Source organism: Pipistrellus hanaki, assembly GCF_964339955.1.
Source record: "Pipistrellus hanaki genome assembly, chromosome: 7".
Lineage (NCBI taxonomy): Eukaryota > Metazoa > Chordata > Mammalia > Chiroptera > Vespertilionidae > Pipistrellus > Pipistrellus hanaki.
Window position 1 is genome coordinate 61,598,691 of NC_140509.1, and position 17,050 is coordinate 61,615,740.

The window sequence follows — 17,050 nt, forward strand, 5'->3', positions numbered from 1 at the left end:
TACATCAGCCCCACCCTTACCCCCCTTGCCCTGTTCTGCAATCTTAATCAAGCTCTTTCCCCTCAGAGATGCTACAAAATCTCTATCAAGCACTGATCTCCCTTATGCTTTTACAAATACTCTCAGCCCTGTCTTATCAACAGATTCCTTTGGTGTTTGGGAAATATACTCTGTTCCCTGTTATTCATGGGTTTGGTCCTAAACTGTTACAAACTCAGGAATTCCACTTAAACACTTTCTCTCTATATATAAAATTTAAGAGTATTGATATTTGATAACAAATCTCAAGAGGATCCATTCACATTCTTGTGCACATTTCTAATAACTGCTATCTAGGACTCCTTTTTAAAATATGAGAAATTAATTTAATCATTAGTGAGTGTTTAAAGCACATGTGTCAAACACAAGGCCCGCGGGCCAAATCCAGCCTGCCAGGCCTTGCAATGTGGCCCGCACCGTGCTGTCATCACTGCACTCCGCTGTCAGTTTATGACTGTTCAGTAAACCATTCAGCCCGCGATTTAGGCTAGATTTTAGATTTTGGCCCCTTCTCTGATTGAGTTCGACACCCCTAGTTTAAAGGAATATATTTAGAAAATAATTTAATCTGGCTGTGACAATCTAGAGTAGCAATTTTCAACCTTTTTCATCTTATGGCACACATAAACTACTTATTAAAACTCTGTGGCACATACACACACTATATATATGTATATATTTATTTTTTTTTCCTGATCTGACAAAAAATAGGTAAAATTTTGATTGACTTACAAAGAAAATAATAATAGTAACTACCTACCCTTTTTGCTCCAAAGTAACTTTAAAAAACCAGATGCCTGTACTTGTATATAAGGGTTTCTGATATCAAGAATTAGCCAATCAGATGCATCCTTATTTTATGACGTAACCAATAGATGCAACTCTATTATATGACCTATATTTATGGTTCAAGACAGGACATTCACATTGGATGACCATTGTGTTGGCTGCTGTCATTTTTTCATTTCACAATCTAGGGGAAAAGAGGCCAGTGGCCCTGTCTAAATTTTAGTCAGGTGGTTTTTATTTAAAACATTTATTTGCCACACACCAGTTGAAAATCACTGCTCTAAAGCATTGTTTCGTTTTATGAAATATTTTTATAAACAGACTTGAGGGAGAAGTATGACAGTCTTTACCTTCATGCAAAGGAACCTTAAAAGTGCTTTTTGGAAGACAGAAAATAAATGATATTTATAGCTCTGTTTCTTTCAAGCAGTCACATTCTGATTGCATAATGTTTTCGTTAGTTGTTGTTTTCTTTAAGTCCTGACCTGAGGATATGTTTATTGATTGTAGAGATAGGAAGGCATAGGAGGAGGGTTGGGGGAAGAGAGAGGCCAGAGAAATATCAACTGGCTGCTTCTCATATGCACCTCAACAAGGGGTCAAACATGCAACCTAGGTATGTGCCCCTACCGGGAATTAAACCTAAAAACTTTTGGTGTACAGGATGAGTCTCCAACCAACTCATCCACCTGATACAGGGCTGTTTTGTCAGTTTTAGCAGAAACCAGGAATTCCCACGATTAATTAAAGAAATAAAAAAGACAAACAAACAAAAAAAGGAAACAAGTTTGGATACCCCAGCCATTCCTAGATCCTGTTGTAATTTTGTAATTCATGCCTGGTTTAGTAGTGCCTGCTAGGCATGGCTCATTTAGGAAGACTTGGATTTTAGAAATAGAAATTATTTTTCTTTAGAAATATATATATTTTCTGAACCGAGGACAAAGCTGAGCTGAAGGCAAGCTGCCTGGATTCTGATCCAGGTTTTAGCATCTTATTGATAGGAATATAGTGGTTGGCTCACAATATTACTTTGCATATAAAAATCCTGAATTGAGACTGATAACTGTTTTACTATTCACTAGTCATTTTTTTTCTAGACTTGATGGGATTACCACCTAGATGTAGTTGCAAGATTAAAACCTATGACATTAATTCAGCATACAAAGTGCACACTGCAGGATGTTAACAGGCAAGAGGCAAAGGATTCTGAGGTTAAATCCCTCACAAATGCAGAGTGATGCACAATTCTGCAGGCTGCTTTACTTCAGGATTTCTCAAAGCTTTTAATATATTCATGTGCATTGTCAATCTCCAAGTGCATTAGAGCATGCAGTGTTTCTCCAAACTGCTTAACCAGGGGATTCTTTTACTGGGGAAGGAGAGCTACATCCAGTGCATTTTAAGTGATCACCGCAATATCTTCTTAGGACTCTTAACATCACCAGTAACCACGCTGGAACATCCCAGTGAAGTTTTGGGGATGGCTCTATAGGGGACTGTTAATTCCGTACATTTTTTTTTTGTTTGTTTTTCTTGAACTGTATCCCTATATTTGGGTACATTTCCTGTGTGAATATAGAGTGCAGTATATGCTCTTAAGGACCTATTAACCCTCTGTCCAGCTTCATTATTATTGCTTATCCCTGGACTCATCCATTAGGTGAGCACCCCCCCCCCCACACACACACACACCTACACAGGTTTTTCCCCTTACTCTGTTTTCAGCAACAAACAATGCCATGCATCTCCCAGGCACTTGTATATTTTGTCGTTCAGGAAGTTATAGCCACTAAATTTCAAGTCAAAGCAGGATTTTGATTCATGGTTTACATTTGTAGTTTAATCCTAAGACCCCTGTTTACCTTTTTAATTTTATTAATTCCTCCATGACATTTTGGAGATCTAGCTTCCTGCATACATTTTGTTTTGTGCTAAGCGGCATCTTATATTAGGTGTCGTTAACAATATACATCTACTTGGTGCAGGTGGAAGTGGAAATAGAACAAGGTACAGGAGGATCATGGCGGGCTGGGGTGAGCTTTTGAAACTATCCTTGCAGACATCCCGAGCAGCATGTGTGGTTGTCCAGTTTCCCATGGCTCATGAGGTACAGAGTATAATGAATGAGACTGCTCTAGATTTTGACAGGCTCGCTCAGGCCAGATTTACACTAGAAGGACTCAGTTCTCGCCAACAGTTTTATAATGTCATTTTATAAGAAAAAAAAATAATTGATTTGAGTAAGAAACAATGTTTTAATACTTCTGAAAAATGGTCTAAAATCTAATATCAGGAACTAATTGTAATTGCATACTATGGCAGTCTGGGAACTCTTATTTAATTACAAATTCAACATTGGTACTTTCTGGATGAAGACTGAGCTAGGCCGAGGGCAAATTATTGACTTTTCTCTCTTTTTGTATTTTCTTTCTTTTATGAAAATATGGAATGCTTCATGAATTTGCACACTAAAAATTCAAAACAGTGCCAAAAATAAGCTGTCTGTGAGAGAATATCTGAACTCAAGCATACACTGTAAGCTGTCTGAAGCATGTTCTAAAATATGAAAATTATGTCAGCAATTGGAATCTTCAAAATGAGAGGTTAATAGCATTCTTTCTGAAAGATGAAGGGGCTGGTTTTCCAAACTTATACAAAGTGAGAATAAATTGTATGTTTCTAAACAAATGCTTGGCAAGAATACAATATCACATATGCTTGCTCATTTGGTCAAAGTTAAGAACCTCCTATGCATTGGGGTTCTTCTGGCTAAAAATTAACAATTCAGTTTGAACAAATTTCATCTATAAAAGGGTAATATGCTAATTAGACCAGACAACTTTTGGAAGACCTTCCTGACAAAACTGGCCCTTGGTGAAGCCGCCCTCCCGTGGGCCCAGGCACCAATGCCTGCCTGTGGCTGCAGCCCAGGAGAGGGAGAAGCTGCCCACCCCTTCGTCCCAGGTGCCTGCAGCCAGCCAGAGGGAGGGAATCCTGGGTCTCAGGTGTGGGCCGAGGCAGAGGCCATTAGGGGCAATCAGGTCAGCAGGGGAGCAATTAGGGATGATCAGGCAGGCAGGTAGCGGTGGTTAGGGCAATCAGGCAGGCAGACAAGTGAGCAGTTAGGAGCCAGTGGTCCTGGATTGTGAGAGGCATGTCCAGCTGCCAGTTTTGGGATCAGGCCTAAACCGATAGTGGAACATCCCCCATGCGGTCCTGGATTGGAGAGGGTACAGGCTGGGCTGAGGGACTGAATTTCATGCAACGGGCCTCTAGTTTATAATATCCCCTTTGTTCCATTTCTTATCTAGGATTTTTTTTTCCCCCTATATGAGTGTGTGTGTGTGTGTGTATGTGTGTGTGTGTTTCTTCTTATTTTACTATCTATCTAGTGGGCATCTCCTTTTCATAAGATTTTTGGCAGACACATGCTAAGTTTCCTTACCTGTTTCTGAAATTGGATTTCTTTTTTTTTTAAATATATTTTATTGATTTTGTACAGAGAGGAAGGGAGATAGTTAGAAACATCGATGAGAGAGAGTCATCGATCAGTTGCCTCTTGCACACCCCCTACTGGGGATATGCCCGCAACCAAGGTACATGCCCTTGACCAGAATCGAACCCGGGTCTTTTCAGTCCCCAAGCCGACGCTCTATCCATTGAGCTAAACCAATCTCGGCTGAAATTGGATTTCTGAAGGATGAAGGGTCTGGTCTTCCTGATCTTTGTTTTAAGATAGTCCTGTTAAAAAGACTACTTCCTTCCCATTCCATTGAAACAATGAACATAATGCCCAAGGAAATGGATGCTTTAATATTCTGACCAAAGTCCTCTCCTTTACATACCTCAGGTTTATATGGTGAAACCTGAGGGCCCCTCTTTGAAGCTATACCCTATGTCCTGTGTCTCTACAGTCTTTCTCACAAAAGAGGTGGAATCTATCCCCTATACCTAGCCTTCAAATTGCTTTGACCAACAGAATTCAGTAGAAGTGACGGTGTGCCAGTTCTCATCACTGAACAGTTGGTCAACCCCAGTCATGTGAACAAGTCCAGCTGAGATCAGAAGGGTCCTTTCCACATCAGCTGAATCCTATATCCCATGGGCTGAAGAAATGCTTTTATTGAGTTTTTATGGCTGTCATGCAGCATCACTGTGGCAATAGAAAACTATTACTAGTGGCAGTGGACATAATGTGATTGGGATTGGCTCCTAGCATCCACCACCAAGCTCATTCTTGTCACTTAATTGACCTCACAGAAACACAAGCTGGTAATGCATGCCAATGAAGTGGCTGGACTCTGCTTATAGGGCTAGGCAGTGTGGTGTCATATAGTATTTTCATTAAATTCTCAGTTAATGAATTAAGAAGTATCTCTCAAAACCTTCGTCTACAAGAGTTGAATGGTGGTGGTAGTGGCCGGGGAGATATCCAAAAGCAAACTACATTTTTTAAATTAAAAAAAAAAGTAATCTCAATGATATCAAAAAATAACAAGCTGAAGACTTAGCATAAAAACCAAATGTTTCCATTTGTTCTCATTTCCATTTTTAAACACTTACTCAAAAGGTTGCTGGAAACCAACAATTATTTCCTTAGGAATACTTGATGTGAATATTACTTTGGGTTAGACAGGGTATTTAAAATGTATGTTCATTAGAGAGTACCAATTTTCTTTATTTTAACAAATTATATGTTTTGGAATTTTTCTACTTCACAAGTAGCTTTTAACTTTAGAATCAAGTAACACGTTAGTTGCTTGACACCACTTCCCACAGGATGGCTTCAGAAATGGATTAAACTTACTGCCAGAGTGGTTAAAATCCAGAGCACATATAAAAAACACATTATTTAAGAGCATGAGGCTAAAAGTGGATTTGAAAAGATAATCACTCAAGTTATTAAAAGAAAGAAAGCTCAATAGGCTTAGGTACGTTTCAATATCCAACATTTTCCCCCCATATTAATAAAGCCTTCTATCTGTAAAGGAAATTGAGAATACTCTCTGATAAAAAGGGAATATGCTAATTGTCATGCCATCACAAAGATGGCTGCACCCACAGCCATAAGATGGCAGTGTGCATTCCCCTCAGCCTTGCTTCGTCCATCTGGAGTCCCCCAGTCCCCACAGTCCCACAGGGGAAGGCAGTTGGGGGTGGTCAGGCTGGCAGGGAAGGGCAGTTGAAGGTGATTGGGCTGGCAGGGGAGGATAATTGGGGATGATCATGCTGGCAGGGAGCAGTTGGGCATCAATCAGGCCAGCAAGGAAGCAGTTAGGGGGCTATCAGGCTGGCAGGCAGAGAGGTTAGGGGCAATCAGGCAGGCAGGCAGGTGAGTGATTAGGAGCCAGCAGTCCCAGATTGTGAGAAGGATGTCTTGACTGCCAGTTTAGGCCGAATCCTACAGGGGTCCCAGAGAGGTCATCCCCAAGGACATCCGCTGAGGGGTCCCGGATTGGAGAGGGTGCAGGCTGGGCTGAAAGACACCCCTCCACCCACCACCCACCCGAACTTTGTGCACTGAGCCTCGAGAAGAGAGGAACACAGAGCAAGAGAGAATGTAATAATGTGTATAAGAGAAACTGCAGGAAAATATGTGGATTTATCAGGAGATTAATCTTATTTTATTTTATTTTCATAAATGTGCATTCATACTTCAGATTCTCTCAGTAAACACTTAAGAATATCAAAGTCATCTTGTGTTAAAATTACTTTTATTTGGGATGAAAAATACATGTAACCACATTAGATGACAGTCTATGGTTAGTACTTTACCACATATTTCCAAAGAACTACATACTTATTTCCCCTTGTATTTTACTGCATTATATTTCTTTTTATATAATATTTCTTACAAGGTTACAATGTAGTGTTTTATGTAGTTTTTCCTTAATAGCAGATAGAAGACGTGTTACACACAATTACAGGCAGGGAAAAACTAATACATAACTTTTTCAAAGAACAAAGAAGACACCAAATCTACACTTGTAGTTCAGAGTTCAGGGATTTTTTTTTTTTTTCTTTCTTTCTTTAAATAGGTGCTTTTCTTGGGTATAATGTGGCTGATAAAAGCTTTAAGTTTTGCAAACTGTAGCAGGGTAAAGCTGTTTCTGACAAGATGGATAAAGACGGGTCTGAGGTAGAAAGGTGGTCATGGCTTTCCTCTTATATAAAACAATCTTCTTCTCAAAATATCTATGCTGCAAATAGACACACTTGCCCCCCAACCCACCCGGCCTATTCACAAAGAATAGAATTTCTAACTTTAAGCCTCCTTCTGGAGTTCAACTGTCCTGCTGTTTTAAAAGCACATGTGCTTGAATCAAAACATTTTAACTTAAAAAAAAATATCTCTACTTTTGGTAATTATATACCATGTTTAAACTGAGTGAATTAAATGCTAAATCAGAAGCTAAACCAAATGCCTAATTGAAGTTAGGCAGGTTACCAGCATCCAAACTTTCAATTTCATTCTTCTGCCGAAGGAGTGGCATAAACATTCTTCCCAAATGTATGAATTACATAAAGGACAATAAAAATCTGTCTATTCACCCAAAAGGGAAAATGAGATGTGCACTAAATTTGTGTCTGCTTTAAAAAAGAAAAGAACTAGAAGTTCCAAGAATTATTCGGGCTTAAATATACATAAACAACAATAAAAATTTTCTTTAAAGGGAACCAAAGATGATATGTGTCTGGCATTACGATTGGATAAAGGCCTGCTGTGTATTTAATGATGAAAATCAAGATATGGGAATTAGAAAAGGTTGTACTATAAGTGTTGTTTCTGTGCCCAAAATAAAAATATGCCTAAATAGGCAACCTTTGGTAAAATGATCTGTGAGATTATTATAATCCTGCTTTAAGTCTCCTCTATCATATAAACTCAGGGGGATGAAATAAATAAAGAAATCAAGAGCTACTTATGTAGAGCAGGGAAATAAAATGCAGGTAAAACACCAACGAACATGCCAGTTAGAGCCACTTTTTTTTGTGTGTGTGGTTTCCAAGCGGTTGCTAAGAAAAATTAAGTGTATCATGTCAAATAAAGTTAAAAAGTATGCACAGAGCTGTAGCCTATCCATGCACCTGTAATATAATTGACCGAACTATATGAATCTATTAATTGGCCAAATCATGAAAACAAATATAGGAAATGTACTTGGTCGTGTGGCTGATGAGTTTATAAATAACCACCAAGGTAAAAGAGTTGAAGAAATACATAAAGTTATTGACAAGGTTAATAGAAAAGGAATGTAAAACTCTCTCCTAGTTCCTATGCAAGTTTTTGTCACAGTTATTAAAAAGAAGCATCACATTAGAAAGCCCCCATACACTTTCCCAATGCTGTGTACAGTATACAAATCGGTGGCAAACTGTATTACCATTCCCCAATATTGCTCTGTTCCTTAATTTACAGTTGCATAGAAAGGGAAGGAGAAAATAATAATACAGGTTTATCATAAGAACAAAATTGTCTTCTCTCTTTGGATAGTCAGTGCTTCACCCCTTCAGTGGAACACAAGGTCGGCGCTCAGCAGCCTTCTCAAGGAGCCATGGAACTTCTGATTAAATGGGGCTTGGAGTGGCATTTGCTGGAAAGTGCAATACTGAAGGTCAGGAAATGTTTGTTGGCTAGATGAGTACTTCACATTGCCTGCGGGAACGGAAAACCGTGCTGTCAGAACAACATTTACATAAACCGTGACAGGTAGCAGAGGCCTGTCAACTCTTCAAGAAGATAGAAGTGCTCCTTTCGGAACACGTATCCTATTTTGCTATGTTCAGAGGGGACCCTTTCCTCCCATGTGACTTCTGCTCCCTGAGTGAGGCCCTGTCCTCTCCTTCTGAAGTCACCTTGTCTGCCCTTTATCTCTGCAGCCAACACAGAGGAGGTCTGGAAGGCTGCTCTTGGCCAGGCTGGAAAGCAAGTTAAAATTGAGAGAACTTGTCTTTTTCTTGTGGGAGGCACCAAAAGTGAGTAAATTAGGCTGCTGCAAGCACCCCAAATATCCCACATTCCTCATACACTGCCTAACTCCTTCCTAGGGCCTCCTGTGCTTTTCAGGGTTTTTTTTGTTGTTGTTGTTGTTTTTTTGTTTGTTTTTTCCTCTTTCTCTCTCATCCCTAAAAACACCCAGCTTTGAATGTCATGCCATCAGACTATACCAGCCACTATGCATCACCTTCTGACCCCAAGGTCAATGTTCCCTTACTTCTTAATGAAGAAATGGTATACTGCCACCAAATTTAAAGCTATTTTTAAATTTCAATGATTTCAACACCTACATAGATGATTCTTCCAACACTCTGGCCTCTTCATTCTTTAAGGTCATTGCCTCTAACTAACTTGGACTCCACTTATCTTAGCCACTGACTCAAAGTTCCAAGTATGGATCATTACCAAATGCCTGCATCTGTTTCAACACTCCAATTTCGGTAACCCCACCTTCTGACAACCACCTCTATACTTCCAGCTAACTTCTGCTAAGGCCCAACTTCATTTATCCTTTGATACTACAATGCATGGATTCTCCCACCTTCTTTCTGTCTCCCACACCTGACACCCTCACTTCTTTTCCTATCAAACGTAGTTGCCTGGTTCAATCATTATCATCACTCCTTTAACTCTTCCCTTGAATTGCTGAGCATACTCTCTTGGCCAAACCACAACTGCCACTTCAATTAACTGTAATCCTTGGCCTACTCTGATGCCTGTGCTCATGAACTTGAATGTGGCTGGAGGGCAACACGCAGCCCCACCCTGACCTCACATTATATTCACTAACAGGCACCTTACGTGGCCCTATAATGCTGCCTGGCAATCAGTCACACCCTGTTCCAGGGTCTGTGTGGCTCCTCCTCACAGTCTTACCTCACACCTATGCTACTCCCTCTCATCCTCACTGAGCTGAAGGGTCCTGGCTTCTGACTCGCTAAGACACCAGAAGCAATCAGAGAGGAATTCTGCTCCCTGGGGTGAGGTCCCTCTGTCTCAGCATCTCTCTCACACACACATCCCCTTATCTGCTTTATGTTCCTTGGTTACTAAAGACAAACTGCCTGTGCTTCTCATTAGGATCCCAGCCTCTCTTGTCAGGAAGACAATCAGAAGATGTTTCAAAAGATCAATAAAAAAGTTCATGGAGGAAAAATGTCCTCCGAAGATCTGTGGTCTTATGGAACATTATTACTAAGAGTACCTATATGCTATGGAAGATACTGAAAGATATAAGCCTGTGGCTGCCAACAGACCTCAGCAATTTTTTTAAATGAAAAGTCAACTCCTCCTTCTGCCCTCCCTCTAAAAGTAACAAAGTCACCTCTGTGTACTGCTTTGGTCTTTGTTTTTAATCAATGTTCTGTGATAGCCACCTTAAGTAGATATCTGAGAGAACAATGGTCAGCCAAATCTATCCAGGCTAACTGTACATAGGATATATGAGGCTGTTAGAAAGCTATTAGAACCCAAAGGATCAAGCACTGCATATTTGGGGCATCTGGGAGAACTGGCTTGGGAGGGGTCCCTCCCTGCCCCCTCACCCCCAGACTGACAAACCGTTGTACTGAATCAGCTAACATTTAAATGTCAAGCAAGTTTACTTATTTACATGGGGAATAAAGTAGCACTAAAACTGGCTAATCTGTTTACTCTAGGTTGTAGTCAACACGGGAGCCAACCAATCTGAAGACTTACAGGAACTTCAATATAATTGTGGCCCAACTTTTGGAGTTTCACAGTTTGAACTCTGAGGCTGCTTATAGTGCTTGACTTTGCTCTGTGGACTTGGAATGAACAGCTTCTCTCTGCTGTCTGATTCTGGTTGGTAAGTCACCTCAAAGCTTTTGTTCTACAAGCCTGAACCTGAACTGGAATGCTGACAAATGCCTCATCATGTTAGCCATTGTTCACATTCTCATAGCCCCACTTGCTGACCACTGAACCAGCTGACTGTTGAAAGCCCAGTTGCCCCCACCAATCAGAAGATGAATAATGTATGTTTGTGCTCGTTTCCCCTAGCAACCCGTTTCTGTGATCATCACTTCCTTGCAAATTTGCCTTTAAACACTTTGCCCATCTCTATGTCTTTGGTTCATACTGAGGGCTATGTCCCTGATTTGCATATCATATGTGAACAAAGCTCTCTTTTGATTTCCGTTGGAATTTTTGTTAACAAAACCATGAACTCTTACCTGTTGCCCGCTCCTGCTGGGGAGATTTGCTGAAAGAGAAAACAAAATAAATAAGTTGAAGGTGGTACTGTTGTTTGGCTGGTTCCCCCTCTAAGGCATGGTAAAGTGTGCTTTTTTCTCAGCATGGCAAATGGATGCTAATAAAATAAAAAACTTTTTTATTTTGATTTTTTTGCTAGATGCTTTAACAAGGGCTAGTTTCCCTAGTTTTTCATATCCCGGTACTTGAAGATACACAAATTCCACCAAAATATGCAAAGCATATGCTGGCTGTGCCAAAAAGTGCACACTAAAGCTTTCAATGAGTTCTTAAGTTTTGGGGAGGAAAAAACAAAACTTTCAAAATTGCCCATTGAAATCTTGACACGTATTGAATTTATGTCAGAACAGAGCAAAATTTGTATATTTTGCTGAATAGTACCAGTTCTGACCAAAAAGTCATTGGGGAAATGAAGGTGCATGAATTTCATTTCTGCCACCCTCAATTCACCCTTGCCCCAAAGACTAGGAAGATGGTAGCAACGTGCTTACATCAAGGAAAAGGCTGGGCTAACCCCTGAGAATCTTCGAGGAACTTGGGCTACCAGTTGTGCCTTGCAGCTAAGAGCATTGAAGCAGTTAGAACTTGGCATCTAATTCACCTTTGGGTCTGATTTGCAGCTCAATTCCTTCCTGGTTACAGAGGGCATCGGACAGTGTAACCTCTGCTGGGCACTGTGAGGGCAGCCACTAGCAATATTGTTTTTAAAGCCTCTGCTTTTTCATCTCTCCTTTTCACTGACATACCTCATAATGAATCTCTCATACTCAACCCTACTGTGGAGAGAGGGCCCCGCCCCTCCAGTGGGGCAACATCTGTGCTGTGTCAAATAAGAATTGTCCCTTGCCGAAACCGGTTTGGCTCAGTGGATAGAGCCTCAGTCTGAGGACTGAAGGGTCCCAGGTTCTATTCTGGTCAAGGGCATGTACATTGGTTGCGACACATCCCCAGTAGGGGGTGTGCAGGAGGCAGCTGGTGGATGTTTCTAGCTCTCTATCCCTCTCCCTTCCTCTTTGTAAAAAAAAAAAAAAATCAATAAAATATATTTAAAAAAGAAAAAAGAATTGTCCCTAGTCATCTAGCCTGCTTCATTCCTTCCCTTTCATTTTTCTGTTCCGGGGGGCGGGGGAGGAGGAGAGAAGGGGGAGAAAGATAACTGTGACCATACAGCGAGTGTTAGGAGCTCTGTGAGAATAAAAGAGCAAAGGAGGACAACCTTCTTATGACGCCTGCACGGGGAGAGTGTGCCCCAGTAATAGTAGGGGGCAGAATCAGGCTAAGGACAGCCTAGTCCTAAGGGGCATGTAAGTTAAAACAGAAAGAAAGTGAGTGAAATTCCTCACACAGGTGAGCTACACCGAAGGGAGAGCTTAGCTGCATTAGTATAAAGTACCACACGGGAGAGTTACGCTTCTAAGTAACAAATAACCAAACCCAAACAGAAATCAAATCCATTTTGCTCCAAACCAACATTTAAAACTCCGTAGCTTTTTATCAAATAAAAGGCTATGTGTACCCCCCTGAACGAGTCATAACAAATATATTTTTAGGAAATCATTGCATTTTTGTAGGTTTTGTGTTTTTTATAAATGTCACTCAAGCTTAATAAATGTAGGCAATTTGCAATGCAAATATGCCTATAGATATAAATTTAAAAGCATTTGTTGCTTTTAAAGCAAAAAATACTCAATTGACTATTAGTATCCCATATATTTCAATAAAATAAATGAGAAAACTAACAAAACAATTTACAGTAAAAAACAGTTATATCAGTCAGTGGAAATTTTAGTGTGTATGTTGGTTAATAAACAACACAATTAAATTCCCTTCATTATCTCCTTGCCTCTTTGCTCTGAAACTTAATGTAAATAATTAAAAGAAGACTTTAAAGGGCTCTAAGAGGAATTCTAAAGTGTTACATGGTACAATATATAGATTCAGTGAAATTAAAAAAAAGTCCTGTTTAAGTAGGCAATTCATGCAATTAGGGTTTATGCATACAGTTTCATTTTAATTCCAAGATTTCCAGGAATAAAAATTAACTTGTGACCATGCTAATTTTTAATCTACGAAGGATCAAAAGTCAAGATTAACAAGCAGATCAATTCACTGTATGCTAGTGACAAGTAATTTTAAAAGTTCTCATTAGTTACAGGGGCTCATGAGATTGGCTTGGCACTGGGAAGGTGCCAAGCTGATTTGCTTAGAAAAAATCTCCAAAGGTAGTCAGTAAGCTTTGGGAATTTGCAGGCTTATTAAAATATTTGCTAGCTTAGCAACTTAAAAGGGACAACAAAGCAAATGAATCCTATGGAACCTTCCGAGTACTATATGGGGAAACTTTAACAACTTAATCTTCCCAGTGGGAAAATGAAGTCATCCATCAAGACATTTAAGTAAAAACTTATAATTGGATTTGATTACATAATTTTTAAAAATCAGTTATTAATGTATTTAGATTTAAGCTGACCTAAAAAGTAATTTCATTTGTAAATTTAATTTTGAAATTCTGGCTTAGGAAGATTATATCTAGTCACTAAGTAACATACCTCAGAACTCAATTCTCCAGAAAATTCAACCTTGAAGTATAATTAATACAAAAAAATAAATCTGTTCATCTTTTATGGCTGTTACAAAGCCTAGAGAAAAGCAACGACCTGATAGTCCATGAACTTAATGCCTCTGTAAATATCTACAGTACACACAAGCTTTTTTAGGGGCTGAGTGTGGGGACTGTCAGAGTAAATGCGATTCAGCAAACTTCAAGAAGTAGAACTACAAATAATAACCTGGAAAATGACGCAGTCCCAAATATAAAAATATTTATGTGCTGTAGAAACTGTAATATGTCCCTTAGGCAGATAATCCTACAAATTCAGAAATGACAGCTTTTCAAATAGCTGTTTGCACTTCCTGCTAATGATCTATTTTGTAAACTGCAGAGTGGCATAAATTGAAGAATACTTTGTAAATGAAGTCAGTATATCTTATTTATCTATACTCCTGATAATGTTTTTTCCCTCATTTAGGATAAGTATTTTCCTAAAAGAAGATGGAAAACAGTAAGATGAGAGGCTGTTTATCTGTATACTACCCATAGATAATATATGATAAATGATAGTATATATATATATATATATATATATATATATATATATATATATATATACACTAAAGTCTTTAGAGGCTGGCTAGATTTAAAAATCACAAATAATTTATCAAAAATTATAAGTAATATATTCTTATTTCTTTAAACAATTTTTAAAAATGTAATTGTAGCATTAAATAGTACATATATGTACTTAAGGTCAACTGTTTCTGTGTGATACAGAAGAAGTGTTTTTGGTGAGAGCTCAGCAGAAATTGCAAAGCGGCAAGATGCTGAAGACAAATATGTTTGAAGAAAATCAATAAATAAGAACTATTAACAAGTTCCTCTAGGAATTGAGCTGCTTCTATTTAGTTATTATGTGGCTCTTGGTTGTTCATATGGAAAATTCACAGGGTTATCATCTGTGATACCTTTAATGGCCTGGCCTTACACAGTGACTACTTTATCCCAGAAGAAAAGAAAACAAGAGGAAAACCTGAAAATAATCCCTTTCTGTACCTGCGTCTGATGATGTCAGAGATCAATGTCTGGAAAATAAAGTGCATTAGAAAAGGCTATTTGTTGCCTTGTTTGGCATGCATATTGAAAACTCCATTTTCAAGTAATACACATTTCTTACTATAGCTTACACTGACAAGAATAATTTCTTCTTAAAAAAACAAACAAACACATAACACAAACAGACTTATTTTATTTGCCTTCAGGTTATCACTCACAAGGCTTAGGAAATATCTCCAAGAGCAGGACGGCGCTGTCGCTGTACTCCAGGGATGGGATGGGATCTATGCTGAGCTTCCTGGGCTTTGCTGACAAACAGCATGTTTACTTCATTTTTAATTAACACTCAATCTGGTTCTAATATAGGTTTTTGTTATCTTATCTAAGACAGCAGAGGGCCCACACCAGGAAAAACAATGGAAGGAAAAGGCGCAGTGGTGGTGCTAGCTCATTCATACTCACAACTACAGGATGGGAAGGAGTTGTTGATCTGCTCCATCACTTCGGTGAGGTCGGTGCTAGTGTCATCAGGGGGGGCCAGCAGGTCCTCATCGGCTGGGACTGCCCACAGAAAGAACAGACATTCTGAAATTAACGTCTGGCCTTTCACCAAAACCCAACTTCAGGAGAAAATACTAGCCGTGGCCTCTAACTATCAATGGAAAAGTAATTCTGTAGAGCAAGCATGCCAAATTCAAAGGCTAACACCGGCCAAATAAATGAGGCATGCAGCCCGCGGGCCGCGAGTTTGACATGATTGCTGTAGAGAATGAGTTTTAGGGGAAAAAATACCAAAACCACTTTGTTATTAATTTGTCAGTAATAAACTTGCACACATAAATAAAGTGTACTAGTTATTTCTGTGAGAAAAAATTATGCTAGTGAAAATTCATGAGTGCAGAATACAGAATGTAGTCACATTATTTCAATGTATTGTTTGGAATTTCATTATTTTGTGTTGCAAATTTTTTTTTTCATATGAGAAAAATATTCTACCAATTTATTTTTCACCACAAAACTAGAGATATCTCATAAGAGACTTTATACTTTCATGTATTTATTTGATAATCAATAGCAAAATAATTATTATTTAAAAAAATTAAAACAGTACTAATATTTTAGGTTTTCTCCTGATTAATATAACAAGATATATCTGATAAACAAATTAAATTGGTTCAAGTATGTGGTCCTCAGCAGAATTTGGAAACTTGAATTTTATCAGTAATACAATGTCATTCTGAATGCCTGGTTGACAGAGTCCTAACTAGCAGCACTGACAGGTCCTCTCTGTGATCAGTGACAGGCTGGAGGGACCTCTGCTCAGATGCTGGTGATGAGGTGGCAATGTCTGCGGTGACGGGGATGCAGAAAGCAGAGCCCTGAGTTCCCAGATTTGGGCAGAGAAAACCATGTTTGGTACACTGTTCTTTAGTATTATATTCTGAATATATACAAATATGACATTTTAGAGAAAGTTTACTAAAAAACAGAATCATTCCCAACGCAAAAACAAAACGAAATGAAACAAAACACCTCAAATTGTTGCTCATCCCTAAAGATAAGAGTACTTTTTTTCATCTTTTACCAAAATCCAATCCACGGCTACACCCGATATATGTACACGTATTACAGCCATTATAGCTATTATTCTAAAATGTATGCGCTTTTTTTATATTGTTAAAATGGCTTTGTGGAACCATCTGAGACCAAAGAGAAAAGAAAGCTCCTTCGTGCCCCGAGGCACCCATGTATAAGAATGTTATTTCAAATGAAACACAAGCTGATGGCAAAGACCCAGACTGGAGCAGTGTAGTAGAGGAGCCAAGTCTTGGGGACACTGACCTGCTTGGTGGAACTGTGGGCCTGTGTCAGGACTGAGCAAGTGGCTCAGTGCAGATCGCTGAGGCGAAGCCCGGGGGGAGACGCCATTGATTCGGGAATCAGTTTCAGGCTGGAAGCACAAACAAACGTTAGGCCAGAGGAAGAGTTAAAATGCTATTGAGGAAACCATTTCCATTTCTAACGTCTCCCTCCCCACCATGGACAATTACACCATGTAAAGTTTTTTACCCTCAGACATTTTCAAATACATTAGCATCAGTAGCTGCTAGAACTCAGCTGAGCACTAGGCGGTCCTCCCCTTTCAGTCTGGGCAACTTGAAGAATTCACTCGGTTATATCACAAGATTCATGTATCAGTGTCAGCCTCAACCCTCAATTGTTCTCTTATTTTTATGTCAACCAAGTGAATTTAGGAAGATGTTCAATTCCTCTTGAGAAAATTAGCACTGCTTGTCATACCATAAATGGATCTCATTTCAAAACCAGCTAATTTTTTAAGTTTAAGTCAATGTTTAAACACAAATATTGAAGTG

At 39.1% G+C, this 17,050-nt stretch overlaps 1 protein-coding gene across 5 annotated transcripts in view; it reads right to left on the reverse strand.

Moving 5' to 3' along the window:
• Positions 1-6,528: 6,528 nt before the first annotated feature.
• Positions 6,529-17,050, reverse strand: part of UTRN (utrophin) — a gene marked incomplete at its 3' end in the record, with an annotated part of 411,728 nt that continues 401,206 nt past the window's right edge. For all 5 annotated transcript variants that reach the window (XM_084889907.1, XM_084889908.1, XM_084889909.1 and 2 more), the window contains 4 exons: positions 16,518-16,626; positions 15,138-15,236; positions 11,026-11,054; positions 6,529-8,488 (listed from right to left, as the gene is read on the reverse strand). In XM_084889907.1, coding sequence (XP_084746033.1) covers positions 8,480-8,488; positions 11,026-11,054; positions 15,138-15,236; positions 16,518-16,626 — 246 coding nt within the window. The remainder of the gene's footprint in view (positions 8,489-11,025; positions 11,055-15,137; positions 15,237-16,517; positions 16,627-17,050) is intronic.